We start from the raw sequence: 27,402 nt of genomic DNA on the forward strand, positions 1-27,402 counted from the left end.
GCGCTCCGATCCTCGAGACTTCCCGTAATGCCACGGGAGACAATCGCGCCAAGTCAAAGCTGCCATTAGAGTTTGGTGCCTCCAACCCTAGGAAATGGAGAGTAGGTGGCTTTGTTTTAAAAACTCCCATTACAGTCAGTTAACCTTTCTGTTACCTAAATGAAAATTGTATAAACCTGAGATTTTCCTTGATCAGGTTGCTTAGGAACCAGCAGTGGGTTTTCGTAAGACAATGCATATGCTGTCATTGATAGGGCTATTAGAAAATGAACCATTTAGTCATATTATTCTCCATCCCTGGCTCGGTCCTGGGTAATGATCTGTTTGCCCAGAGAAAGCACACCCACCTTCTCTGTCTCGTTAGAAGGGAGAGAAGAGTTCACACCAGTGACGTCCTCCTGTTTAAAGTCGGCCTACGGGCGGGTCCCATCGGGTCAGCAAGATCAGGGTGGGGAAGGAGAAGGGAGCTGAGGGGGGAGCGGAAGGGCAGATGGATAGGATGGGGGATTCTTCCGAAGGTCCCCAAATCCAGGAGTCCCGAGGGACCCCGGGTGAGTAAAGGCCCGAGCAAGGACTGAGATGTAAGGAGTGTGCGGACACTTCGGAACGTGGCAGGAAAAGGAGAAAGGAAGGAATATAAATGGCTTGGTATTAGGGAGGGACAAGGATTTACAGAGATCCCCCCTCGGAGTGTGAGCCAAACTGAATGTCTTGGGGGGGACCATCTCCGGTGTGGTTAAAACCTGAAAGGGGCCACCTTTCTCTCCCATTCAACGGTTGTTAATTCTTTCTTTTGGGAGGCATGCTAGACGGAGAGAGTCTGTAGCTCCTGGCCCTCTATGTAACCCATGCACCTGCCTGGCTGACGTCTTTTCCTCCCCTTTCCCCCCAGGCCCAGTTTCTGCCACCATCTCCTGGTGGAGTCGGGTGGGGGTGGTTTTGGGCGAAACTGGACTGTCACGATCGAGGGTTTCCTCCCGAATGGATCCCGCGGGCCTTTCTTTCGCTCTGCCGGACTATTTTTACCCGACCCGTGAGGAGCCCAGCTAAAAATAACCCTCCCCCTAGGCAGACAAGTTCTGTATTTGACATTTACGTGGAATTCATTTGCATCTCATTCGCATCTCATTTGTACATCTTTCTGCTCAATAGGTAGAATGTAAGAAAGCGCAACCTAAAGAAGTGATGTTCCCGCCCGGGACGAGAGGACGGGCCCGGGGCTTACCTTACACCATGGATGCTTTCATGCTAGGGATGGGAATGCTAGGTAAGTGTGGGGGAGGTGGGCGCCCCGAGACCCCTGGGAGAGGGAGTCTCTCCCCCTCCACCCTCCCCCCTACGTGGCCCGCACCACCGTCTCCCCCTCCCCCGCGGGCCCGGCTTTCCAAGGGAAGAGACAACACCTCCCGGCCTGTGTTTGTGTGGGCTCCAGCGACAGCGAAGACGCTTCTGAAAACTGGGAAAGGGGTGGGAAATCCTGACTATTTAAATGATTAACACTCTTCTCCTGGGATAGCAGAATTTGCATTTAAATGGGTGTTTTAAATAGCCCGTTTTACTCTTTACACACCGAAATAGAATGATGAAAGATGCAGTGTGTTTGTTCTGACTAAAAATAATCTCTCCTGGCTTTTAGAGAAATTGAGTCGCACATTATGCCCCTTCTCTTAAAGGTATCGCTGACAGTTTTACGTAGATAATTGAAAATCTGGCTACTTAAATGGCATGTAAGATGGAGAAAGCGGTGAAGATGTGTAATTGCGGAGGCCGCAACAATAATTAGAAATTTCAAAGGCGAGAGGACGGTATTTCAGTGCAGGTTATTGTGTGTCCAGAAAATACTAATTAAATGGGATAAATGGCGCTTAATGATAAAATTCTATTCAAGCCCAAGATCGGTCTAGTTATAATGGGTTTTCATTTGGCCAGGCTAAGAGAGTTCCTCTCCCTCCATTACGTGACAGGGCGCCCTTGGCATCTTCTTCAGCTTAGCCGCAGCTACCGTGGCGCACAGTTTACCCTTCTCATCTTTCACTCGGGTTCCATTCGCCATCTTTGGGCCTCCCGTCCCGGTCCGGACATGTTCCCTGGGAGCCCTCTGCTGGGCTGGAGAAAGAAAGGCAATCGATCGCTGGTATTTATTGAGCGCTTACTCTGCGCAGAGCACTGCACTAGGCGCTTGGGAGAGGACAGTGCGTTAGAGTTGGAGGAACGGAGTAGACCAAACCGGTTGGGGGCCTATCGACCCGCGTCCGCTGGGCATCTTTGGGCCCTCGGGCTGAAAGTGGCCTCCTAGGGAGCAGATCCTGTAACCAGGAGAAGCAGACTTTGGTTCTTCCCCAGAGCTGGCAGTTGGCTCACTGCGTGACCTGCAGCCAAAGCCTGGGCCTCCCTGGTCTGCCTCCCACCTCACCTTCTCAACTGTACCACGGGCGGAAAGCAAGGGCCCCGAGCAACGAAGAAGCAAGCAACGAAGTGAAGGCTTAGACCAGCACCCGTGGACAGCAGCAGCTGGTGGTGAAATTGGGCCTGTGGCCCACTTGGCCTTGGGTCTCCCTGGGCCGGGGTCCTACCACAGAATGCCCGTCCAGGTGGATGCTGGGAGTGTTACCTGTTGGACTGGGTTTGCCCTGGGCATGTGCGAGGAAAGATGAACCTCTTTCATCTGTTGCCGACTTGTTCATCCCAAGCGCTTAGTACAGTGCTCTGCACATAGTAAGCGCTCAATAAATACTGTTGAATGAATCTGGTATGTTGGATGGGCAGGGACCCTCTAACCTTTCAGTCCAACCTCCTCTGCAGTGAGTCCTGAGTGTTCCCAAGGGTTGAACCACTTTGCCAAGCTGCTGTTTATGCAAATGAAGCAGGTGGTGGCTTCCCCTTTCTGAAGGCAGCCCCGGGAAGGGGGAGAGGCCCATGGGTGGAAGAGTGAAAGGTCATGGAGGGGGCAGTGGGCTTCCACCCTCCAACTGAGGCAGGTCGGTCCAGAAGCCTCAGCAGCCATCAGAGCGGGCGGGGACCCGGCACCAGGAGCCCTCAGGACCGAGGCGCCCACCCCCAGCGAGGATCGATCGCGGCGGGGAAAGGCCATGGGGGCTTTGCGAAGACCCGCACAGTCTCCCAAACCCCTGGCTCCCCCCAGACGGCCATCATCGGCTTGCCAACTGGAGTGACTTGTCCCGGATGAGTGATGAAGCCGTGACGAATGCCAGATGCTTAATTATCTGCTCCAGCTATTTTTTTCCTCTCTTCCAAGTTGCGAGTGGCCACTTCCTCGAGCCACTTGAAAGAATGAAGCGTTGGACAAACCATGTTGCAGTCACGGGTCTATTAGCACTTGAGTTACGACTCTGCCACCTCCCGCCACCCCCCTCCACCCCCCAGTTTCAGAGCCTCGCGCCTCTTGGCAGCGGGACTCTGAGCCGAAGCCCAATCCTGGCAGAAGAGCCTGGTCTCAGCGGGGAACGAATCCTTCCCCCGGCCCCAGGAAACAAGGCCGTCCGGCTTTCCGTTCCGAGACAGCTTGACTTCAGCGGGAGCGGAGACCCCCCGCTTCAACACTTCTACCCTGCCGGGACCATCACTGCCCTGGGGCTCAAACCTTCTGCGGTACCTGCAGTTCGAGTAATCGATCAATCAACGGTGGAGGCAGCGGGGCCTACTGGAAAGAGCCGGGGCCTGGAAGTCAGGAGATCTGGGTCTTAGCAAGTCACTTTACTTCTCTGCACCTCAGTTCCTCCATCTGTGAACTAGGTAATAAATATCTGTCTTCCCTCCCCATTAGACTGGTACCCCCAGTGGGACAGAGGCTGTGTCTGTTCTATCTTGTAGCTACTCCTGGGTTTAGTACCTTCTTAATAATCAGTGGTGTTTATTGAGCCCTCCTCTCTGTGCAGAGCACTGAACTTACACTTAGATGAGTACAATAGAATATGATACTCCTCAAAGAGTTGACAATCTATTTTCTGGGAGTCCCAAGCTGTTCCACACCTGGATTCACCCACAAGAGGGGATGATGCTCCTTTCGGGGTGACCCAAGCTCATCTTATCTAATGATAATAATAATTAATATAAATAATAGGTATTTATTAAATGCTTACTCTTTGCTGAGCACTGGAGTAAACACAAGATAACCAGATCTGACACTGGCTCTGTTCCACGCAGGGCTCATAAGAGGGAGGGAGAATTGTGCATTTTATCACCATTTTGCAGAGGAAGAAACCGAGGCAAAGAAAAGTTGAGTGACTTCTACCCCACAAGCTTCCAGGTTTTGGGAAGTCCCAGCTCCCTCCCAGCTCCCTCAGTACTCTCGGCCAGCCGGCCTTTTCCACTGCCTCTGGAGAGGAGCTCAGAGCACAGAGATCCGGATGGAAGGATGGAGGAGACGGGAACTGCTGGGGCGATTCCAGAGAAAGATCCGGCCGACACTTTGGCCACTGGGAGGAGAGACGCTGCCAAGAAGCTGACCCTTGATGGCACAGCGAACCCGCAGCATTCCCAAAAGCCCCCACTTGCATGGCCAGGTTTGGGTGGAATCCAGAAGAAGAAGGAGGAACTTCATCTTTTCTCATCCACTGGGCTCAGAGGAGCAAGTGAAGACTTGGGCGGCCCTGGCTGTCTGGGGTGAGAGCGGGCTGGTTCTGGCCAGGCTGTGATAACCTGCCCGGGTCTGTGCTGTGAGGGGTCAGAGAGACCTGATTTTGCCCCCAGGGTGAAGGATCCAGTTTTGTGTGCAGCTCCTTCGGGGTGGACTTCCACACTCTCCCACCTCCTCAGGCTCAGGAGCATTCAGGGCAAGGGCTGGTGCGGCCCAGACCACCTTCGGGCAGTGGCCCCCAGCTGGACATCAACCCTTCAGCCACTACTGTGGACCCCTTGGGTGGGGAGGGGACAGGGGGTGGGGCAGAAATGCACCAACCATCTGTGGTGGTGCCCCCTGGACACACTGCAGCCCTAGACGCTGCCTCTGACATAGACTAAGGGCACTTCTGGCTTTCTGAGGCCTCCTAGGCATCCTGTAAGGAAATCCATCCTCTGCCTCCTCCCTGAAGAATAGGAAGCTCTCCATCGCGGTGGCCTGTGAATCCTAAGGATATCTGAGTGAGGGGCCTTACACCCTGTGGGGAACACCCTGACCATCATAGACAATATGGAGAAGCCGTCATCGGCCTCCTGAGTGGCTGCTGCTATGGCTTCCTCAGCTGGAGCCCAGCATCAGCCCATCCATCGTCCCTGAGGGAGTCAGGCCATCTGGCCTGAGAAGAAAGTGAGAGTATTTGTCTCCCCCTTGCCACTGGAATTTGTTGTTCTGTCAGCCACCATTTTCCTCTTTCTTCCATTCTTCTGGACCCTTTGCTAAGCCCGTCATGGTCTCCTGGATCAGGCCAGATACATAGTCCAGGGCTTGGCCCATCTGAGGTGGCGGAGCTGTGCTGTCTGGTGTTCTCACGCCTTCCCTCCATTCTCCCAGAGTCACTCTGGTAGTTACTCCTGGAGGTCATCTAGTCCCTTGCCCTGGCCGTGGCATGTAGAGCACCCCAGACCTGCTTGGTCTTCTCCGGTTCTTTGAGCTCTCTGGATGACAGTCCATGGGACCCTTGGATCAAGGAGGCTTCCCTGCCCGTCGAGGATCTGTCTGAGTCACCCACTCTCTCCTGCTTGGCCCTGAACACAGGGAGCGACCCCGCTCCCTAGCAGAAGAGTCCATCGGAAGATGGTCAACTGCCCTCAGCCTTCACCTCCTTCTTGCCTCCCTGTCACGTGCCGCCCCCCGCCCCCCCCAGTCCCATCTCTGAGTCGGGCCAGACCTCACCACTGGCTGACGAAGTAGGCTTTGGAGCAGGAAAAAGCCACTGCGACCAGGACCGGAATCCCAGAAGCCTAAAAGCGGAGCCTTTCCCCTCACAAGGAATTGAGAGAGAAAGCCTGGCCCGCAAGAGGGCTCCAAGCCCGCTATCCAGAGCCTTAAGGATAAAGCAGCCCAGTCAGCCACCTCATTGTCTGGGAAGCTGTGATTTGCTAGTGTTGATTAGGGCATCCAAATGGGCTTGGGTTCAGTCCCCATCTGCGGGCCCAGACACGTCCTGCTTGTTAGCAGGTTCACACGGTAGGGGGGGTTTCTCTTCCCAGAAACCATCTGGGCCGCTGCTATTGGTAAGTCAAGACACCCTGGAAAAGGGTTGATTTTGTCTAGTTTACAGGGAGAGCAGAAGTAGGAAGCTTTTTGATAGCGGAACGTTAAGTTGAGATCGTTCTCTAAGTAAGCAGACTTGCATTTCAGAAGGGAGAGAGTCTCATTGGTGAGTGCCCATTTTGTCTTTGACTTCCTGGGTCCGTTGGCCCTTCAGTATCTCCTCCTCTTTCTCCGGGCCCTGCAGCCGATCCCAAATCCTACCTCCTGTGTGAACCCTCAGAGCTGGTGAGTGGGACTGCCTGGCCCTCTGAAGTCAGGGTGTACAGGGCACGGGTGGATTTCCAACCGGGCTCTATTGGTGAGGGCGGACTCTGCTTTGGGCTATTCGTTCCCACTTCGAGAGTGTTAGAATTTTCTCAGTCCAGATGGAGATCTAGAACCCCCTGCTTCCTCAGGCTCCGGTGGTGTCGGGGGACTGGGCCGGAGGGCCGGCCCTGGAGAGGGCCCATGTGTAAAAACCAATTTGGTTATTGATCGACCGTCTTTGCTTCTGCCGATGCGAAGGGAGATGTGCGAGAGAGGGACTCCGGGCCTACGCTTGATTTTTGAGTTTAGTGACAAGAGATAATTATGGGGGGGATTGATCATTCGCCAGGTGAACTGAAGCAAATAAATTGCGCGGTGGCCATCGCAGAGGAGAATGGCGGCTAATGGGAAAGGTGGAGAGGTCATCCTGGCCTTAATTCGGCTTGATGAAACATCCACCCGGGCCCGGTGCTAATGCGCTATTGATATTCAGCCGGCCAATTTCCCCCACGCGGCTGGGCCTCGGACTCGTTAGAGCAGAGCTGGCCATCACAGCGGTAAATGAAGAGGAAAATTGAAGTAATGTTGTATTATAAATTTATGATTTCATCTGCCTGACCTAGAGAATGCTCCGTGATGGGAGGGGGAGATTGGGCCCTCTCTCTCACAAATGCAACTCGTGCACTGTCGCTGCCAAAGCAGATAGTAATAATGTTAGTGGTATTTTGAAGTGCTCCCTATGTGTCAGGCACTGTGCTAAGCGCTGGGGTAGATATGGTACCTGCAGATCAGATGAGTCTGACATGGGACTCATGGCCTAAGTAGGAGGGAGAATAGTCGTGCATACTGTTTTAGGGGATGGGCGGGGGTGCTTTGGGATTAGTTGAGAACAGAAATAATCATATTTATTGAGCACTTACTGTGTGCAGAGCACTGTTCTAAGCACTTGGGAGAGTTGCTAGACATGTTCCCTGCTCACAACGAGCTTTCGGTCTAGTTGCGGGGAGAGATATTAATATAAATAAATAAATAGATTACATATAAGTTGTGGGGGGCTGAGGGTGGAGTGATAAAAGGGAGCAATCCAAGTACAAGGGTAACAGAGAAGGGAGTGAGAGAAGAAATGTTAGGGAAGACCTCTTGGAGGAGATCAATAATTATAATCATAATGAAACTGTGATGTTTGATAGGTGCTTCCTTATGAGCCTAACACCGTCCTAAGCTCTGTGTTGATTATAATGCAGTCAGATGGGACACAGTTCATGTCCCACTTGGGGCTCACAGTCCAAGGGAAAAGGAGAAGAAAGAGGGGACCGTGTTATTTTTCCTACTCTGTCCTGTTCTCAGAGGACGGCTTGGTTTCTCTCCGAGGAGGATGATATTCTGTGGCTCTAAGAGCCCTCCAAGCCCTTCAGTCAATCCATCAATCAGGGGCTTTGATGGAGCACTCTCTATGTGCCAAGCGCTGTCTTAAGCGCTTCGAAGAGTACAAAAGAGTTGGTAGACACGATCCCTGCCCTCAAGGAGTTTACAATATAATGGGGGACACAAATGGATTGCAGGTCCGGGAAGCGCCAGAGTCTGAGGAAATGTACATAAGTTGGGCTGGGATGAGGTGAGTCCCAAAGTGCTGAGCAGGTACAAATACAAGTGGAGAGGCAACGCAGGAGGGAGGGAGACTAAAGTGGGGAGATGGTAACCTTGAAGGGGACCACCCTAATCAGCCTGCTCTCCCTCACCGAGGGCAGGCCCCAGTAAGCCGCTGCCCCCCGGGAGCCCCACCGGCCCAGGTGACTTGGCTGTCTGCATATCATCCGTTCATCAATATCATTGAAAAAGCGGCATGAACAGCCCAACTCCGAGAGATCTGATTTTCCAGCAGAGGCGATTCATTTGGAAAGGGGATTGAATTGCTCAGGCGTGAAATAAATATCCAGCAGCCCCCGGGGGCACAGGTCCCATTGGCGCTTCCAAAGGCCTCTGCCCGACCCTTCAATCAATCAGTCAGTCAGTCTCCCTCTTGCTCTTTCCTCCCCTGCATCCCTTTTCTAGGCCAGGGCCACCCTCATGCCCACCCACCCTTTTATGTGCCAGTTTGTAAAGCTGGGACCCATGCTCAGCTGCGAAGGGACTTGGCAGAGGCCAGGCCCCCAACAGAGACCCCATCCTCACTCTGGAAAGTAAATCAGCACGGTGGGAGGGTTTTGTCTGGTAGGTGGGCGGTGAGCAGCACCCCTGAGAAGCACTGAGGGGAGAGACTGCCAGCGGCTTCCTCTTTCTACGTGGTCAGTCGTATTTCCTGAACACTTAACTGTGTGCAGAGCACTGTCCAAAGCAATTGGGAGAGTTCAGTGTAACAAAATAACACATTCCCTGCCCATAACGAGCGTACAGGCCAGAGGGAGAGACAGACATTAATATGAATAAAAACATTATAGATCGGTATAAAAGTGCTGTGGGACTGGGAGGGGGGATGATTAAAGGGAACAAGTCACAGCAACTCAGAAAGGAGTGGGAGAAGAGGAAAGGAGGGCTTAGTCAGGGAAGGCCTCTTGGAGGAGATGTGCCTTCAACAAGGCTGTGAAGTTGGGGAGAGTGCCTGTCGGATATGAAGTGGGAGGGCGTTCCAGGCCAGAGGCAGGATGTGGGCAAGAGATCAGTGGTGAGATAGATGATTTGGAGGTAGAGTGAGAAGATTAGCATTAGAGGTGTGGAATATGCAGGCCGGGTTGTAGTAGGAAAGTAGCGAGGCGATGTAGGAGGGGATGCACCCTGGCTGCCGACGGAGGGGGTGGTGGCGGCAGGGGAGGCGGCACGGCTCTGGTGAGCGGGAGAGGCGGGGCCTGGATGCCCAGTCTCTGCCTCCAGGGCCCTCAGCTGCTGGGCACCGGGAGCCAGGGCCCCTTCCCCGGAGGCTGGGGGCAGAATGGCACGCCCTGTCACTCCCGCCGGGACACCAAGGATTGAGCCAACCTCTGGGGCCGGCAGGAGAGCGGGGAGTGGAGGGAGTCAGGACCGGTTGGATTAGGAAGCAGGGCCGGCTGAGGTGGAGGGTGGAGTCGGCAGGTCAGCAGTCCCTCTCGCCCGGTGACCCTCGCCCAGCGGGCCTGCGGAGGGAGCCCTGGCAGGCGGCGTCCAAGGGGCTAGGGTGACCCTGGCCATTGGGAGTTATTGGCAGCTTCCACAGGATGGCACAGGCTGGGGTCTGGAGAAAATACGGTTCCAGATAGCTCAACAGGATGTATTTGTGAAAAAGCTGTGAGCCTCGGGTATTCAGTGCGCAGCTGAGCTCACCAGAGGTGTTTTGCCTATTTACTAATAATGGCAATAATGGTAATTTTGGTATTTGTTAAGTATTTGCTCTGTGCCAAGCACTGGGGCAGATACAGTAGAATCAGGCTGGGTGCAGTCCCTATACCACATGGGGCTCACAGTCTGGTGAGGATAGAGGACAGGAATTTAATCCCCATTTTATGGAGGAGGAAACTGAGGCCCAGAGAAGTGAGGTGACCTACCCAAGATCTCACAACTGGCAAGAGGGATTAGAACTGGAATCTCCTGACTTCCAGACCTGTGCTCTTTCCACCAGGATGGCAGTCTGCTTCTCTCCTTTCTGAACATTGGCAGAGACACAGTCCCGGGCACTTTCCACGTTTGGAGCCTGAGATGTTGGGAACCTAAAAAAATTGTGCTGTTTTTCTTTCCAGCCAGTTCCCCGTGTAGCCAGTGTAGAGTGCTTACCATAACCGGGGTCCCCTTCCCTCTTGGGGTACAGCTCAGCCGCTACCTTCATCTCTCGCTGTCAGTAACAGCCGCAGCAAATCGCACCTGCCCGAAGCCTGGTGCTGAGCCCAAACGGGTGGTATTTACTTGGCCGTCTCCGAGAGGTGCGTGGACTGCCCGCCGGAAGTCTGGGTGGAGAAGGCAGGGCACGGGCTGCAGAGCCCAGCCAAAGCTGGGTCTCAGTCAGTCGACCAATCAGTCGTATTTATAGAGCTCTTACTGGTGCAGGGCACTGCACTAAACGCTTGGGAGAGTACAACATAACACACACTTTCCCTGCCCACAACAAGCCTAGGCCTCCAAGCCTGGTCTGTTTGGTTCTCCGAAGGTGGATCAAAGCCCTCCTATCTGAGAAGAAGCATGGCCTGGCGGAGAGAATTTGAGATTGAGAGTTAGGAAATCTGGGTTCTAATCCTGGCTCTGCCACTTGTCTACTGTGTGAATTTGGGCAAGTCACTTCACTTCTCTGTACCTCAGTTACCTCAGCTGTATAATGGGGCTGTGAGCCCCACATGGAACAGGGACCGTATCCATCCCAAGTGCCTCGTATCTACCCCAGTGCTTAGTACAGTTCCAGGCATGTAGTAAATGCTTAGCAAATATCAAAATTATTATTATTATTCCAACCGCACCACTCCCTTGCCATGTGTGATCTCAGGCCAGCTGCATCATTTCCCGGTGCTTCAGTTTCCCCATCTGTAAAACAGGGATGAAATACCGATTCTCACTGTCCCTTTGAGTGTGAACCCCAAGTGGGACGGGGAACTGTGCCTGCCCTGATTACATTGTATCTACTCCAGCTCTTGGCTCATAATAAACGCTTTAGAAACAGCACAGTTCTAATCAGAGTCAGTTTGCCTGAGTACTCCCTTATCTCCTTTGCCATCTCTAACTTTCATGAGTTTACTTGCCCTCCCGCAAAACTCGCAAATGTACGTGTCCTCAGTTATCGATCCTGACCACGTGTGTTGGAAATGTTTTTTTGTTTGTCTCCCCTATACTTTGAGGTTTGCCCTAGGCTCCCGCAAGCAGCCCAGCCCCACTGACATGCCTCTTCCTTGTTTGTTTGTGTGCGTGTGTGTGTGTGTTTAAGGTTACCCAAACTTTGTGGCGACCTACGGCCGAGGCTACCCCGGATTTGCTCCAAGCTACAGCTACCAGTTCCCAGGTGCGTACCTGCCTTTCCGCAGTTGTGTTGGAAATCCCGGCACCAACACTCCCAGCCAGGGGCTGTGTGAGGGGGGACCAGGTAGGATTGCTCATCATACGCACACTATCCTTTCTTTTTTTGTGTGTTTTGGTTTTCCTCTGAAATTTGTGTATTGCTCTCTCTGGGTCTCAGGACAAGACCCAGAAGTGTACTAACTGGTACTTGGGAGTTGCGGTTGGAACTTTTTGATGGTATATGCAAATTTAGTGGTTAAGCCTGTTGAAGACGGAGGTCTCACAGCAATCAGCCTGGCTTTTCTGGTGTGGGTGGCGTGGTCGTTTCCTGCAGGGGGGAGGGTGGCTGTGGTCTTGCGGGTCCCATCCTCGGGAGGCTGAAGGTCGTGGTCTTCTCCCCCCTTGGCGATGCTCCCTTTGCAGGACTCATCTCTGCTCAGCCACCCATCCAGAACCCTCCCCCCATGAGGGTCCTTGGTGCACTTGTGTGTGTGTGTATGTGTGTGTGTACGCACACGGTCCCACCCTCACCCCCGCTTAGGGGAGGGTCCCAAACTGGTCGCGGTGGCCGGGGCTGGTTGTGTTGACAGGGGCTGGCCACCCTGGCCAGCGTCATGGATGCTCAGGCAGGAGGCGAGCCACAGCCTGAGCCCTGCACCGATAGTACGAACATCCCAGCAGGTGATGGTTTCAACTGCTCCCCGCCTCACCTCATGAGTGGTTGGGATCATGTGTGGGAGATGTCCCTCCGACATCCTAGGGGGCTGTTCAGCGTGAGGGGGCTGTGGAGAGAGAGGAGGCTATGCAGGGTGAGGAGGCTGTGGAGGATGAGGAGGCTATGGAGGACGCGGGGGCTGTGGAGGGCGAGGGAGTTGAGGAGGGTGAGGAGGCTGTGGAGGGTGGAGGGTAACTTTGCTCACTTGCTCAATCAATGACATGTATCAAGCACTTACTGTGTGCAAAGCACTGTACTAAGCACACGGGAGAGGACAATACAACAGAGTTAGTAGACGCATTTCCTGCTCACAAGGAGTTTAGTCTAAAGGGGGAAGACTGACGTTAATATAGGTAAATTTTGGATAAGTACACAAGTGCCGTGGGGCTGACTTTAGGATGAATTTCAAGTGCTTAAAGAGCACAGATCCAAGTGCAGGAACTTCACCTTAGCTGGAGCTCCTGGGGACCGAGGGCTCCTGGGGCTTGGGGTCTGGCTACTGACAGAGGGTAGGCGGCTAGCGCGGCTCCAGCCCAGGGCCATACAAGCAGCCCGGTCAATGAAGGGGGCTGAGGGGTTCCCGCATAATGAAAGCAGGGGTTGAAGGGATTGTGGCGGTGGATTGGAAGTTTCGTGAGCTATTGGATTGGGGCTGTCAGGGTCAGGTGTGGAGAGGAGGCCAGGAGCGGAGTTCCTTGCTCTGAATTTGGAAGCGGCGAAGAGGCTCTGTCATCAGCCTACCGCCCAGCTCTGGCTCAAGTCTTTCCGGGCCCCGGCCAATTCTCAGCCTTATGCTTAGGCCGTCTTCCCATCAGTCCTTTCGACTCCTGGACACCCTCGAGTCCATAGCCCCATGGGTGAAGAAGCCCAGCCTGTCTTCCCCAGGGTGAGGTGAAGGCCACCTTCCTCCCCCCATCCCCACCCCCTACTCGGTCCTGCAACCATGTTGGGATCTCCAGGTCAGCTTAAGGAAGGGCTGTGCCTGGGGACTGAAGCACAGGTTAGAGCTTCTAAAGATGGAGGAGAGTCCAGCGGGGAATAAATATCTGTTCTTCCTTTTTAGACTGTGAGCTCAATATGGGGCAGGGATTCTATCTGACTGGATTATCTTGTAGCTATCACAGTGCTTATTACAGTGCTTGGCACAGTGCTTAACAAGTACCATGGTTCTTATTGATCCCTTCCAACCTACGCTGAATTGGGGCTTCAGGACGGATCTCTGATAATTCTCCCTCTAGACTGTAAGCTCGTTGAGGATAGGGAATGCGTCTGTTATACTCTCCTAAGCACTTAGTACAGTGCTCTGCACACAGTAAGCCCTCAGTAAATGCAATTGACTGACTGTTCACCCCCAATCCGCCAAGCTGGGCCGGGCCGCAGACAGAAAGCAGCTCAGGTTCTTGGAGAACCACCCCTGACGGGGGGGAGTCAGGAAGCTGTTTGGCCACCAGGGGCCAGCCATGAAGGACCAGACAGGACTGGACTTTGGAATGGGAGAGTGGTCTTGTCTATCTTGGGGTCGAGGAGAAAGGGCCTGGCTCCCCCCCTGCAACACACCCTGCCTGGGCTGAGGCCACTGTCGTGTCAGCGTCTCCCAACCCACCCAGCCTGGGGCTTTGGCTCGAAAGCCACTGGTGAATGTTGCCTCCCAGCCTCTCTGTCTCCCTCCATCCCTCAGGCCTTCCCCAGGAAGGGCAGGGAGCGATAAAAGAATAAAATGAGTCCCCTGGGCAACCACCTCATCTGTTAAGACAAAGCTTCAGGGGCGAGAGCAGGCATTGGAGGGACAGTGCATGCCTCGCAGCATTGAACCCGAGCTATTTGCCACTGTCATCCAAATTCAGAGTCCGAATCTGGCTGGGCTATGAGCCTCTGGGCCACAGCTCCCTGGTCCACGAACCACTGGGCCTGAGCCACTGGGATACACAGTGAGCTGGTCGGGAGGCCGCTGGGCCACACCGCAGACTGGCCTGGGAACTGCTGGGCTACACGATGAGCAGGATCATGAGCCTCTGGACCGCATGGCTAGCTGGGCATTAGAGCAGGCGGACCGCCGCTGGCCACATGGTTGCTGTCACATTTGCATCATTTAATAGTAATAATAATAGTAATAATATCTCTTATGTGCTTTACTATGGCCCCGGTAGCTTCTTTTCCCCACACTCTCCACTGTCCCAGTGCTCGAGAAGCCAGTTATTTTAGCTGGTGTCCGCACCAGCTGCAGGAGTAAAGCAGGCAGGCACCCTCCTACAGCTAGCCCTCCACCCCTCCTGCCCCATCAGAGCACTGTTCTAAGCACTTGAGAGAGTACAATATAACAGAGGTTCTGTTGTTGTTTTATTTATGATATTTGTTAAGTTCTTACTATGTGCCAGACACTGGACCCAATGGGACTCACGGTCTTAATCCCCATTTTATAGCTGAAGTAACTGAAGCACAGAGAAGTGAAGTGACTAGCTACTAGCTCTTAGTCACACAGCAGACAAGTGGCAGAGCTAGGATTAGAACCCAAGTCCTTCTGGCTTCCAGGCCCATGCTTTTTCCATTAGGCCACGCTGCTCCACTTGTCCACTAACAGAGTTCCCTACCCAGCTTATAGTCTCGAGGAAAAGGCAGACATTAATAAAAAATGAATAGATTGTGGATATGTTCATAAGTGCTGCGGCACTGAGGGAGGGGTGAATAAAGGGTGCAAATCTAAGTGCAAGAGTGACCCAGAAGGGAGAGTACTATATTATTATGGTAATAATAATGGTGGTATTTGTTCAGCACTTGCTATGTTCCAAGCACTGTACCAAGTGCTGAGGTAGTTACAAGACAATCAGGACGCACGTGGGGTTCACAGTCTGAGGGAGAACAGGTATTGAATCCCCATTTTGTAGATGAAGGAACTGAGGCAAAGAGAAGTTAAGTACCTTGCCTAAGGTCACACAGAAGACAAATGGTGGAGACAGGACTAGAACCCAGGTCCCCTGACTCCCAGGCCCTTGCTCTTTCCACAAGGCAACACTATTTCTCTGTAACTTTCTCTAGCTGACCCTTCCCTCCAAAGCCAGCCTTGGGTCCTAGCCCAGTCACCCCACGCTGCCAGTGTCTCCACCCTGGTTTCCACTGCCAATACAATTCCTTTCCAGTCCCTCCGCTCCCTGTGAGGATGCTGTTGTGTCATTCACACCATAGCAAGATTGTAGATGGTAGCTTCGTTAGGAGAAAATTTCCTTTGGCCATGCAGTACAATTCCCTAGCATCATGGACAGGCCCTGTTGCCGTGAATGCTATTTCCCCTGTTGGAACATTTGTGCCCCTCTAGCCCTGTCGCCTAAATCAACCCCCCCCCCAGGAATTTCTGCCTCTGGGGGCAGCTGTGGGGCAGGTGGACCACCCACCCCTTGACCATACAAATCAGAGGTCGCTGCCGGGGATGTGCTGGGCCTCCCGGCTAGTTTCTGGACTGGGGTCGCCACACCGTGTGGATTGGAGAATGGGCAGGGCCACTGGTCTCCCGGAGATCGGGGGTCATTCGTCGCCACTCCCCTGTCCCAGATGCCAGGTGGGGTGCAGAACCACTGCCCCTCCTGCCCTTTCAGGGAGGTCATGAGGTCCCCTTGCACTGGGTCCAGAGCTTCGAGTGTTGCAGGCACTGGGTTCAGGTTGTCACCTTGTGCAGGAGCTGCCTGTTCACGTACTTGCTTCCGGTGCTAGTTCTCTCCCTCCCCGTGTCTGTCCCTCCCGCCCCCCCCCCCCCCCACCACCTCTAGGCTTCTGGAGTTCAAATTTTGCTCTGCAGTTTTATTATCAGCCTCTCCCTCATTTTTTTTAAATTTCTTGGGACCTATCTTTTCGTTTAATCTATTAATTTCTGTTCTTATTTCACTTTGCAGACTACTTGCCGATTTCACAAGACATAATTTTTATCAACTAGCTCTTAAAGAGGCATAACAAATTGGGGTTTACTACAAGTGCTAATGAGAGAGACAGACAGACAGACAGAAAAAACCTGGGTGACCATGGTTCTTGTTGTCCACTGAAACCATTGCTTCTTCGGGCTGGCTGGTTGGAATGAATTTTTGTTTTCTTTTCTCTCTCTCTCACGTCTCTTTTTAAATTTTCCATCTCCATAACCTTATCCCTTCAATCTGGGTTTGCTTTTTTTTCCACCTCATTTCCCTTCGCTTCCTGGGAGCATTTTTAATGCCCATGTGGGATGTAGTGGACCACGGGGCTCATAGGTAGCTTCTCACAAACTTTTTAGGACACTACAGGAACTGGGGAGGACAAATCAAATTGATTTTATAAATAGCCCAGCTGACAGGGCTGGCAGTTATGACATGGGGCACAAGGGAGGGCTGGAACCATGGAGAATTGCAGTGGAGGAGGGCTGCTCTCTCAGTGGGCAGGAACAGAACCTGAATATAATGATGGAAGATGTACGATCCCATTCCATAGAAATTAATCTGGGGAGCCAGCAACTGCATAACGAGCCAACCGTCTTCCACCTTTGGGTCCGATCCTTCAGCTGCCGATGCTCTGATAATCACGTGGGCTACCTTGGAGACGGGCAGCAGAAAGAGGCCGGGGCTCAGGTGTTGTGAGGTGGCAGGGGTGTGGGCAATTCCAGCTTCCTGCTTTCCCCAGGCCTGCCAGGGGCATGGTTTTTCCCTTTAGCCAAGGAGATGATGCCCAGGGCCTTCCCAGAAACACACCCCATTTTTCAGGCCACCCCTAGGGACCCCCTCAGGGCAGGCTCCCTGTCCAAGTGAGTTCCCCAGAGTCACTTTCTCCTCACTTACAAGTTTGTGAGAAGCGTACCACTCACCCACAGCCAGACTGTAGCGCACTCGATGTTAGTTAACCACGTGATTCGATGCCAGCATCTGACTACGCATGCAAAGTCCTGCTTTTCATTTCCTCTAAGACACCCAGTGTCATTACTCAGTCGATTCCTTGGACTGTCCTGTAGTCACTGGGCTTGGTTCTTTTCTTTCCTTTTTTCTTCTTTTTTTTTCCTATCTGTATGGCTCTTAACTTTTCTTACTCCATTTGTTTTGCTACGAATTGCTTTGCTTTGGTGAACTTGTCTTAGTATGCATGATTTGCAACCATTTTTAGCCAATGTGAATTTTCTCATTTTTGTAAATAGTTCATCTGTGCTTCTCTTTAATGACTTTTTTTTTCCTGTAAGCAACTGAGGTAGAAAAATAAATTGTTTTCCACGGACACGCTGTGTGCTGCTCTCTCTCTTAGCTTTGCAGTTTCCTGTTTCCACTTCGGGAAGTGAGGGCACCAAATAACCAGTAGCAATGATAGCCTGAACCTGCCTGAAGGCACGCCTGCCCTGCCATGCCCCATCCTCCATTCTCCTCCCAACCCCCACCATACCCTGCCTGTCGGCCCCTCCTGGTAGCCACCTCTCTGGGCCAGCAGCCGGAGCCCAGCTCATTGCCCAGCCTCTACCTGGTTTGGCCTGCCAGGGGCACTTGAGGTGGCTCGTGTTATCACAAGGGGTTGGGAGACTGGGCTGGTGGGAGCCGGGAGCGGGGAGAGTCAGAGAAACAGTGTGGCCTAATGGATAGAGCATGGGCCTCAGAGTCAGAAGGACTTGGGTTCTAATCCTACTCTGACACTTGTCTGCTGTGTGACCTTGGGTAAGTCACTTCAGTTCTCTGCACCTCAGTTGCCTCATCTGTAAAATGGGGATTGAGACTGTGAGCCCTATGTGGGACAGGGACTGTGTCCAACCCGATTATCTTGTACCTAACCCAGCCTTAATATGGTGCCTGGCACATAGCAAGCACTTACCTAATTCCAGAATTATTATTATAGGGTGTGGAGATACCAGAATTATTATTATTATTGTAGGGTACGGAGCTGTGTGAGCACGGTGCCTGGTTCTCTGAAACAATTTCTCTTCTTTCTCCCTCCAAAGAAAGTAATCTGTGGGCACCAAGGACCACACCAGACTTTCTAGCTAGGTCTCACTCACTGTGGTGTTGAGCATCGGACGTGGGCATCAGGCTTCTCAGGCTCTAGTTCTGTTAGCGCTGTGGATCTCGGGGGGGTCGGGTACCGAATGCGTTTCCTGCTGTGAAGCCGAGATACCAGGACTCACCGGGGTGGAGCTCGGGGGGGCAGTATGGGGGCCGAGGGGCCAACAGGGAAGTTTGAGCCATATTTCCAGGGACCGTCGCCCACCCTCCTGCCCGCTTGCTCTTGGTCTTGGCGGGTTGAGCTTTTAGCTTCTGGTATGGTTGCTTCCCTAAGGCAGAGAACTGCTTTCCCTTCCCGGCGGAGGAACGTGGCTTCCTGGGGGGGGGCGGCAGCCCAGCCGGCCCTAGAGCCACCACCATTTTCCTCCAGGAATGGCTTTACTTGGCATTTTGGTTCCTTTGGGAAGCAGCGTGGCCTAGTGGAAAGTGCCTGGGCCTGGGAGTTGGAGGACCTGGGCTGTCATTCTGGCTGTGCCACTTGCCTGCTCCGTGACCTGGGGTAAGTCACTTGGCTTCTCTGTGCCTAGTTTCCTCCTCTGTAAAATGGGGGTTCAATACCTGTTCTCTCTCCCCTAATCTGAGTCCCATGTGGAACAGGGAGTGTGATCTGATTGTATTGTATCTACCCCAGCACTTAGCACAGTGCTTGGCACATAGTAAGCATATAACAGAACCCCAGTTTTATTATTATTATCATTTTGTATTATTATTATTACCAGCACCATGGAAAGGAGAGGAAAGTGCCTTCCAGAAGAGACTCTATACACATCCCGCTTTAGCTCCAGCCAAAGTCCTCTGGTCCCGTCTCACAAAGGGCAGACTGTATGAAGGCCCGGCTGCCGCCAGCCCCCCCGGCCCGAGAACCCGGGGACCGGCTAGAAGTGGCTCGACCCGTCCCGGGGGACCAGGGGCCAGCTCAGGACGGGGTGGAATTGGAACCGCCGCCTAGGGCCGGCCAGAAGGGTTCCTTCCACTCTGATCGTTCCCATCGCTGAGCCACGCCACCCTCGGGGCAGAAAGCCAGTTGGGTGGATAACCAACATGCAGGTAATTCACTTTTTTTTTTCCCCTCTATTCTGGCTGAGAAATATCAGTGGCCAGAAAGCTGGTGCCAAGGGCTGGTACACCCTCTCCCCCCCCAAACCTATTCATTTTCCGCAGTTCCTTTAAGGCATTGGCGGGGGCCAGCATTTTGCCAAGAAAAAAGTGTCGTGGAAATGCTTCTGGCCCAATGGAGGCGTCAAGCCGTCTTGTGATGGGCCCGTACCTTGTGTGGGGGTGAGGTGTGATCTGTTTGAGCTCTTGGATCACAAGCCAGTGACCAAGTAATTACAGAACCACCTCGGGTGGGGACATTAAGTCCAGTTCCCCACCTCTAGGCAGACGTGGCTTTAACTATCCTGGGCAGGTGGTCAGCTAAATGGTCTCCAAGAAAAGGAATTCTACAACTCCCATGTAAAGGTGTCCCTGGGCCTCCCGCCAGGCGGAGTTCTCCCTGAAGTCCAACACGAATCTCTCTCGCTTTGTCATCTCATTCTTTCCCTAAAAGGGAAGGGAGAATGGTTGCTTAGTGTCCTTTTACCCTGTTTGCCAACCCTGTCCTATTCTTGGGGACCTGCTGCTACTTCCTCCTATTTCTCTGTTTGAGGAGAAGTCCCAGGTTGGACCCAGAACTTTACTCATGTCTGACAAGAGGAGGAGGAGGAGAAGAGGGAAGAGAAGGAGAAGGAAGAGGTTTGCTTTACCTGCCAGAACTCTTTGAGTGGTGACAGTTTTATGGTTTGGTCCCTGGTGTGGACACAAGAGTTTGGGCACCCACACCCACAGTGGCTGAGCTCTGCTGCAGTCGCATAAACGTCTGTGGCGGAGAGAGAGATGAGAGCCTTACTAATAACTGTGGCACTTGTTAAGCACTGGCAATGTGCAAAGAACTGTGCTAAGCAATGCAATCAGATCAGAGAAGCAGCGTGGCCCAGTGGCTATTAGCACTGACCTGAGAGTCAGAAGGACCTGGGTCCTAATCCCGGCTCCTCCCCCTATCTGATTTGTGACCTTAGGCAGTCACTTCACTTCCCTTTGCCTCAGTTACCTCACCTTTAAAGTGGAGATTAACCGAGAGCCCCATGTGGAACGTAGACTATGTCCTACCTGATCAGCTTATATCTACCCCAGCGCTTAGCACAGTGCCTGGCACATAGCGCTTCACAAATATCATATTAAAAAAAATCTGACGCGGTCACATTTATTGAGCGCTTACTGTATGCAGAACACTGTGCTAAGTGCTTGGGAGAGTACACTATAACAGTAAACAGACACATTCCCTGCCCACAACAAGCTTACAGTCTAGAGGGGGAGACGGACATAAGTAAATAAATGACAGATATGGACATACGTGGTGTGGGGCTGGGAGGGGGGATGAATAAAGGGAGCAAGTCAGGGCGATGCAGAAGGGAGTGGGAGAAGAGGAAAGGGGACATTTGCAGGGAAGGCCTCTTGGAGGAGATGTGACTTCAATAAGGCTTTGAAGGGAGGGAAGAGTAATTGTCTCGCTCGCGTAGAGGGACGGTCGGGTGGGCAGGGAATGCCCAGACCAGTGCCACTTCGACCCTCGCTGCAGCCAGCGAGGCTCAAGGCTCAGGGGCTCTTCCTCGCCTCTGCCAAGCAGGGGCCAGCAGCGTTCCTGTGGATGGGTCCTCCCGCCCCCCACCCCCCACCCCAGGCGCATGCGTCTCCACCCCCTGGAAGCGCTGGCATTCTCCGCGTGGCCCAAGCGGGTTGGCAGAGCACATATTCAATCTGCCAGCGTGAACTTAATTATCATTCTTCAAGCCCTTCAGCTTTAATTTCCATCAGGGACAGCCAATGACAGCTACTGGACCTTTAAAGATAAATAAACAGCGTGTAAAGTGCGTGTTTGTTGACTGAGGGGAGGGAGGGTCCTCCCCTCCTCCCTCTCCCCCTGCATGGCTCTGGGCTGCCAGCGTTCCCCAAAGCAATCAACGGCTGGAAACTTGACAACCCAAAGGCAAGCTGGTGTTTGTGTCTGCTCCCTCCATGCTTAGTCGGTAAGGGAGGAGAAGCCTGGGTGACGGGAAGTCTGGGCGTAATCATGGTTATAGAATTTGGTTAGGCTCGCGCTATGTTCCTAGCACTGTGCTAAATGCTGGGATAGATAATGAGAAGCAGCATGGCCTAGTGGATAGAGGGTGGGCCTCAGAGCCAGAGGACCTGGGTTCTAAACCCTGCTCTGCCACCCGTTTTCTGTGTCACCTTATGAAAGTCACTTCACTTCTCTGGGCCTCAGTTACCTTATCTGTAAAAGCAGCGTGAAGCAGCGTGAAGCAGCACGAGAAGCAGCGTGGCTCGGTGGAAAGAGCACGGGCTTTGGAGTCAGGGCTCATGAGTTCGAATCCCAGCTCTGCCATTTGTCGGCTGTGTAACTGTGGGCAAGTCACTTAACTTCTCTGTGCCTCAGTTCCCTCATCTGTAAAATGGGGATTAAGACTGTGAGCCCCATGTGGGACAACCTGATTCCCCTATGTCTACCCCAGCGCTTAGAACAGTGCTCGGCACATAGTAAGCGCTTAACAAATACCAACATTATTATTATTATTATTAAAATGGAGATGACTGTGAGCCTCATGTGGGATATGGACCGTGTCAAACCTGATTAACTTGTATCTACCCCAGGGTTCAGTACAGTGCTTGGCACATAGTAGGCACTTAACAAATACCATTAAAAAAAACAGCTACAACATAGGAAGACTGGACACAGTCCTCAGGGCTCGTGACCTATGGGGCGAGAGGACATGTATCTCCCCCCAGTTTAACAGATGAGGAAACTGAGACCCAGAGACGACATAACTCGCCCACAGGCAAGTGGCAGAGCCAGGATTAGATCCCAGGTCGCCTGACTCCCGGTCCCATACTCTATCCACTGCGCTGCGCTGCTCCTCCTTGAGGTGTTTTCCCACCCTGGGCAGAGGTATTAGCTGATGGTGGCACTTCATGTGTTCCCTTAACTAGCTCCTCTGATCTCCTTGGATTGGGTTGATGGTTATTAATTGTGGAGCTTCAGTTCTGCCACCGACTCAAGTCACAGATTGTTCTCGGACCAGGATACCGTTGACAGAGCTCAGCCTGGGCCGGGCCAGGGGAAGGGACTCCGACTCTGGCTCGAGAGAGATCTGCACAATGGCCCCAACCCTGGAGAGGTCAGCGACTGGAAATAGTCAACCCTCTCACTTGAGGACACCCCAGGTGTGGGGTTCTCTGCTCAGATATTGGCTCTGTCCTGGCTGTCAAAACCCCCAACGAACAGACTGGGTGGGTCTCCTCACGGGCGAAATGGAGCCAGCGTTTTCTGGATTCCGACTTGGCGTCTGGGTGACCTTTATGCTAGGCCTCAAGCAGTAACCCCAAAGCCAAAGAAGGCGTGGTCTGAATGTCCCAATCCCGGATGGGCACATGGAGGATCGCCATCCCTCCTGGGCCCTTATATCTGTGGACCCCACGATGGCAGCCAATTCCATTCTTGCAGCTCCCAGGGGATGCAGGGTGAGAGGAGGAAGATGGCTGAGTCCCCAGCCGTATCCTTGGCAACAAGGAGCATCTGGAAAAGATGCCTGTCTTCCGCTGCCCGTTCCCCCGCTGGGAACTGAACTCTTGGGTTTTGTCTGTTGGGGAGGAGCAAAGGAGGGGTCCTTCCTTGGCTCTTTGGCTGCAAGCAGGCCACAGCTGAGACCACAGTGAAATTCCCCAGGCAGAATTGCTCAGGGAAGCAAAAGAAGTTGAAACAATAGGCTCGGGAGAGGAGAAAACAGGATTAGCTTCTAGACCGCAGGGGGTTGCTCTCCCACTCTTTGTCAGTCTGATTTAGGCCCAAGGCAGGCCCTGATCCATTTTGGATAGGTTGAGATGAGATAGCCGGGATGGCAATGCATATGGAAATCACGTAGGCTGGAAGCAGGAGGGGTAGGCTGTTCTTGCATCCAAATCTTGGCCAAATGGGGTGGCAGTGTAGGAGTTGAGCTGATCTTTCCCTCTCAGCTGTGGGTCCTTAGAGAAAATCCCTTCCCCTGACAACATGCTTGTCTGCTGCGGTTACCTTGAAACCTCAGATAGTGTTTGTTGTGTTATTAATAACCATTAACCCTCTGGATGTAGGTGGAACTCCTCTCAAGCACACTCCCCCTGTGTCTTTTCATTCATTCATTCATTCATTCATTCATTCATTCAGTCATATTTATTGTGTGCAGAGCACTGTGCTGAGCGCTTGGGAAAATGCAATGCAACAATAAACAGTGACATTCCCTGCCCTCAACAAGCTCACAGTCTAGAATGGGGAGCTCTTTCCATCCATCCTCACTGAGTTCCCCCGACAGTAGCTCGGGGGAGAAGTCTTCAACCCCACTGGACTTATGGATGGGAAAGCGGAGGCCCAGAGAGATTGGCTGATCTTCCAAGGTCCCACAGCCAGATATTGAAAGAACCAGAACCAGAGGCCGAGGGTCTGGGCTCTCTGCCCAACCTGGGCCCAATCCTACAACAGATCCACTGCAGGAAATTCAGTCCTCATTGTAGTTAGAGGAGTGGTCATCCAGAGCCCACCGGCCCTGGCCCGCCCATCAGACTCCACACTGGGCAGATTGTGGAATGAAGGGAAACCTGGATTTGGTTTGATGTTCTGGGTGAGAAGACAGGCACTGACTTGATGGCCAGGGATTTGGTCTTCCCCAGAGAGGAAGGGTAAGCATCTGAGCTTCTTGGTTTCTCCTTCAGCCCACTCCTGTCTCCTCTTCCTCTCCCATCCCAGTGTTGTGATGTTGATGATGATGGTATTTGTTAAGCACTTACTGTGTGCTAATCACTGTTCTAAGCACTGGGATAGATTCAAGATAATCAGGTTGTCCCACGTAATAATAATAATAATGTTGGTATTTGTTAAGCGTTTACTATGTGCAGAGCACTATTCTAAGCGCTGGGGTAGACATAGGGGAATCAGATTGTCCCACATGGGACTCACAGTCTTAATCCCCATTTTACAGATGGGGTAACTGAGGCCCAGAGAAGTGAAGTGACTTGCCCACAGTCACACAGCTGACAAGTGGCAGAGCTGAGATTCGAATCCATGACCTCTGACTCCAAAGCCCAGGCTCTTTGGGCTCACAGTCTTAATCCCCATTTTACAGATGAGGTAACTGAGGCACAGAAAAGTTAAGTGACTTTCCCAAAGTCATACAGCTGATAAATGCCAGAGCTGGGATTAGAACCCATGACCTCTGACTCCTAAGCCCAGGCTCTTTCCACTAACCCATGTTGTGCCCCCCCCCCTTCCACCCTTCCACAGTGCTCCCATTTCAGGACAGGATGTGGTCAGGGGCGGTGGTCAAAAACGTTTTGCCACTTGATGAGAAGCAGTATGGTTTAGTGGGTAGAGCATAAGCCTGGGAGTCAAAAGGATCTGGGTTCTAATCCTGGCTCCGCCACCTTGGGCAAGTCACTTCACTTCTTTCGGTCTCAATTGCCTCATCTGTAAAATGGAGATTACAATGGTGAGCCCCCTGTGGGACAGGGACTATGTCCAACCTGATTAGCTTGTAATAGTAATAATGATGATGGTATTTGTTAAGTGCTTATTATGTGCAAGGCACTGTACTATCTACCCCAGCACTTAGAACAGTGCATGGTACATAGTAAGCGCTTAACAAATACCATCATTATTATTATTACGTTAGGTGTGAGTCCCGAAGAGCCAAAATGGCCAGTGGGGTCAAGAGGAAATAGGGATTTCCACTGTGGGCTTATTCCATCGGGGCTACTTGCCCCATCGACTCAGAGGAAGCTGTCCTAGTCGCTCAGGACTGTGAGCCCTAAAGCTAATTGAGTTTCTCGAGCTTTTAGGCATTTCAGAGATGGGGGAAAGCAGTGGCTAAAAGCTATTAAGAAGAAATCAATGAATGCTCTTTGAAGAGGGGATTGTGGGTCTGGAAGGAGTTTGCCCGATCCGAGGCTGGGAAATAATTGCCTGGGATTCTTACACTTGAGTGGGTCAGAATGATAATTCAGAGACAACGGGAGGCTTTGTCTCAAGGACGCAGACGGGTACAGTTAGGTGAAAGGACACCTGGATAACATTTAAAGGGGCAGCTTAAATTAAGGGCCCAGCTGAAAGGCAAGGAGATTCAGTCCGTGGCCAAGGGGGGGAAATATTTTATCAGGACCCTATCTGTGGGGGGAGCGAGGGAGGATGGAGGGCATTTCTCCCTCTAGGGAGGCCACTCTGGACAAGAAAGGTGGTATTCCAAGGCCCTCTGCCAATCCAAACCTGCGATGAGCAGCAAGTCAGCAGTCAATCAGTCCATCAGTGGCCTTTACTGAGCTCCTCCAGAGTACTAGACTCTATACTTGGGAGAGTACAGCCATGGCATAGTGGAAAGAGGATGGACCTGGGAGTCAGAGGACCTGGGTTCTTATCCCAGATTTGCCACTCGTCTGCTGTGTGGCCATGGGCAAGTCATATAATGTCTCTGGGCTTCAGTTTCCTCATCTACAAAATGGGGTTGAGTGCCTGTTCTTCCTCCTGCTTAGACCGGGAGCTCCATATAGGACAGGACTTTGACCAGATTAATTTGCATCTTTCCCAGTGCTTAGAACAGTGCTTAAATACCACAATAATAGTAATCATTATTGATGATGATGGTTATTAATAATAATAATCACAACAACAAAGAGAAGCAGCATAGCCTAGTGGGTAGAGCACAGGTCTGGCCGTCAGAAGGTTATAGGTTCTAATCCCGGCTCCGCCACTTTGTCCACTGTGTGACCTTGGGCAAGTCACTTCACTTCTCTGCCTTGGTTACCTCGCCTGTAAAATGGGGATTAAGACTGTAAACCCCCATGGGGCAGGGACTGTGTCCAAACCAATTTGCTTGTATTCACCCCAGAGCTTAGTAAGTGCCTTGCACACAATAAGCACTTAACAAAGAGCATCATTAGTAGTAGTAGTACCTCATGTCCTCGATGGAGCTTATGATGAATTGGTGGGGAAAAAGACAAAAAACATGTGCAGATTGCAAATAGAGCAAAGACAACTGCTGCTTGAGGACTCTCCCGACAGCCCCACAGGCCTTTTGCCAGGCTGTGGGTCCAGCGGCTCACTTGATGCTAGACAGGACAGGATCCCCAACCCTTGGTGGTGTCTGGTGGAACAAGGTCAGGTGAGGAGCTTGGATTCAAAAACTAATCCCGGCTCCTCCACTTGCCTGCTGTAGGACCTTGGGCAAGTCATTTCACTTCTGTGCCTCAGTGATCTCACCTGTAAAATAGGAATTAAGATTATGAGCCGCATGTGGGACATGGACTGTGTCCAACCTTTTATCTACCCCAGCACTTAGTACAGTGCCCGGAACACAGTAAGCACTTAACAAACACCATTAAAAAAAAAAATGGTAGGGCTTTTGATGCAGGGTTCCCAGAAGCCCCACCAGAGCCAACAGCTTTGGATCCTCACAACAAGAGGCACGGATCAGCGCTGTGCTTGGCCGGTCTCCATGGGGTCTCCGTGGGGTCTTCATGGGGTTTCTTGGGATCTCTGAGGGGTCCGTCCACCTTGGAAAGCCGGTTCCCATGAGGAGTGGGCAGGCCCCAAGCTCTCAGCCCCCTCCCTGCGGCGGGAAGACCAAAGCCCAACCTAATGAAAAGAATAATGCAAGAGGGAATCCGTTTGAAATGACAGCTGCTAGCCTCTGAAAGCCCTGCCCGGCTTGATCAAAGCCCACACTAACGTCAGTGGAAAAGAGGCAGAGGTGGACAGGCTCTTTCCTCCAATTTTCTCAATCCAGCCGGCAGACCTCGGGGCTCTGTGTGCTGGAAGATCAAGGAGGCTGGGTCCAGGCGGTGCCCGATACAGCCAGAAAGTTGTTCACAGAAAAAAACAAAGGGTCAGGCAGCCAGAGGGGATGAGGTGAAGTTGGGTTTTCTGCTCTTGCCACGGTCCGCTGACCCTCCCAGACCCCTTCCTGGCTCTCCCTCTTTTCCAGCAGAGAAATCACACAGCTTCCGAGTGGAGCTCCCCAGGGCTAATGCCCTGCTTCCTCCCCGGCCCCCCCCCCTTCCCTCTCCCCCTCTTTCCCTCTCCCTTCCTTCTTCCCATCCTCCCTTCTCAGGAAGTAGCAAGAGCTCTGAGCTGGGACTTGGAGGCTGTGTGGTGTAATGGGTAGAGCACAGGCTTGGGAGTAAGAGGGTCATAGATGCTAATTCCAGCTCCGCCACATGTCTGCTCTGTGACCTTGGGCAAGCCACTTTAAGTCTCT

The 27,402-nt window shown here is 52.5% G+C and overlaps 1 protein-coding gene across 11 annotated transcripts in view; it reads left to right on the plus strand.

Moving 5' to 3' along the window:
• The window catches only part of MSI2 (musashi RNA binding protein 2), a 303,580-nt gene that overhangs the window by 245,283 nt on the left and 30,895 nt on the right, over window positions 1-27,402 (plus strand). For 10 of the 11 annotated variants that reach the window (XM_039914434.1, XM_039914436.1, XM_029082063.1 and 7 more), the window contains 2 exons: window positions 1,153-1,267; window positions 11,316-11,390. In XM_039914434.1, coding sequence (XP_039770368.1) covers window positions 1,153-1,267; window positions 11,316-11,390 — 190 coding nt within the window. Of the gene's footprint in view, window positions 1-1,152; window positions 1,268-11,315; window positions 11,391-15,982; window positions 17,319-27,402 lie in introns of those variants that run through there. The other variant, XM_029082071.2, reaches the window with a different exon arrangement.

Source organism: Ornithorhynchus anatinus, chromosome 17 (genome assembly GCF_004115215.2).
Source record: "Ornithorhynchus anatinus isolate Pmale09 chromosome 17, mOrnAna1.pri.v4, whole genome shotgun sequence".
Classification (NCBI taxonomy): Eukaryota; Metazoa; Chordata; class Mammalia; order Monotremata; family Ornithorhynchidae; genus Ornithorhynchus; species Ornithorhynchus anatinus.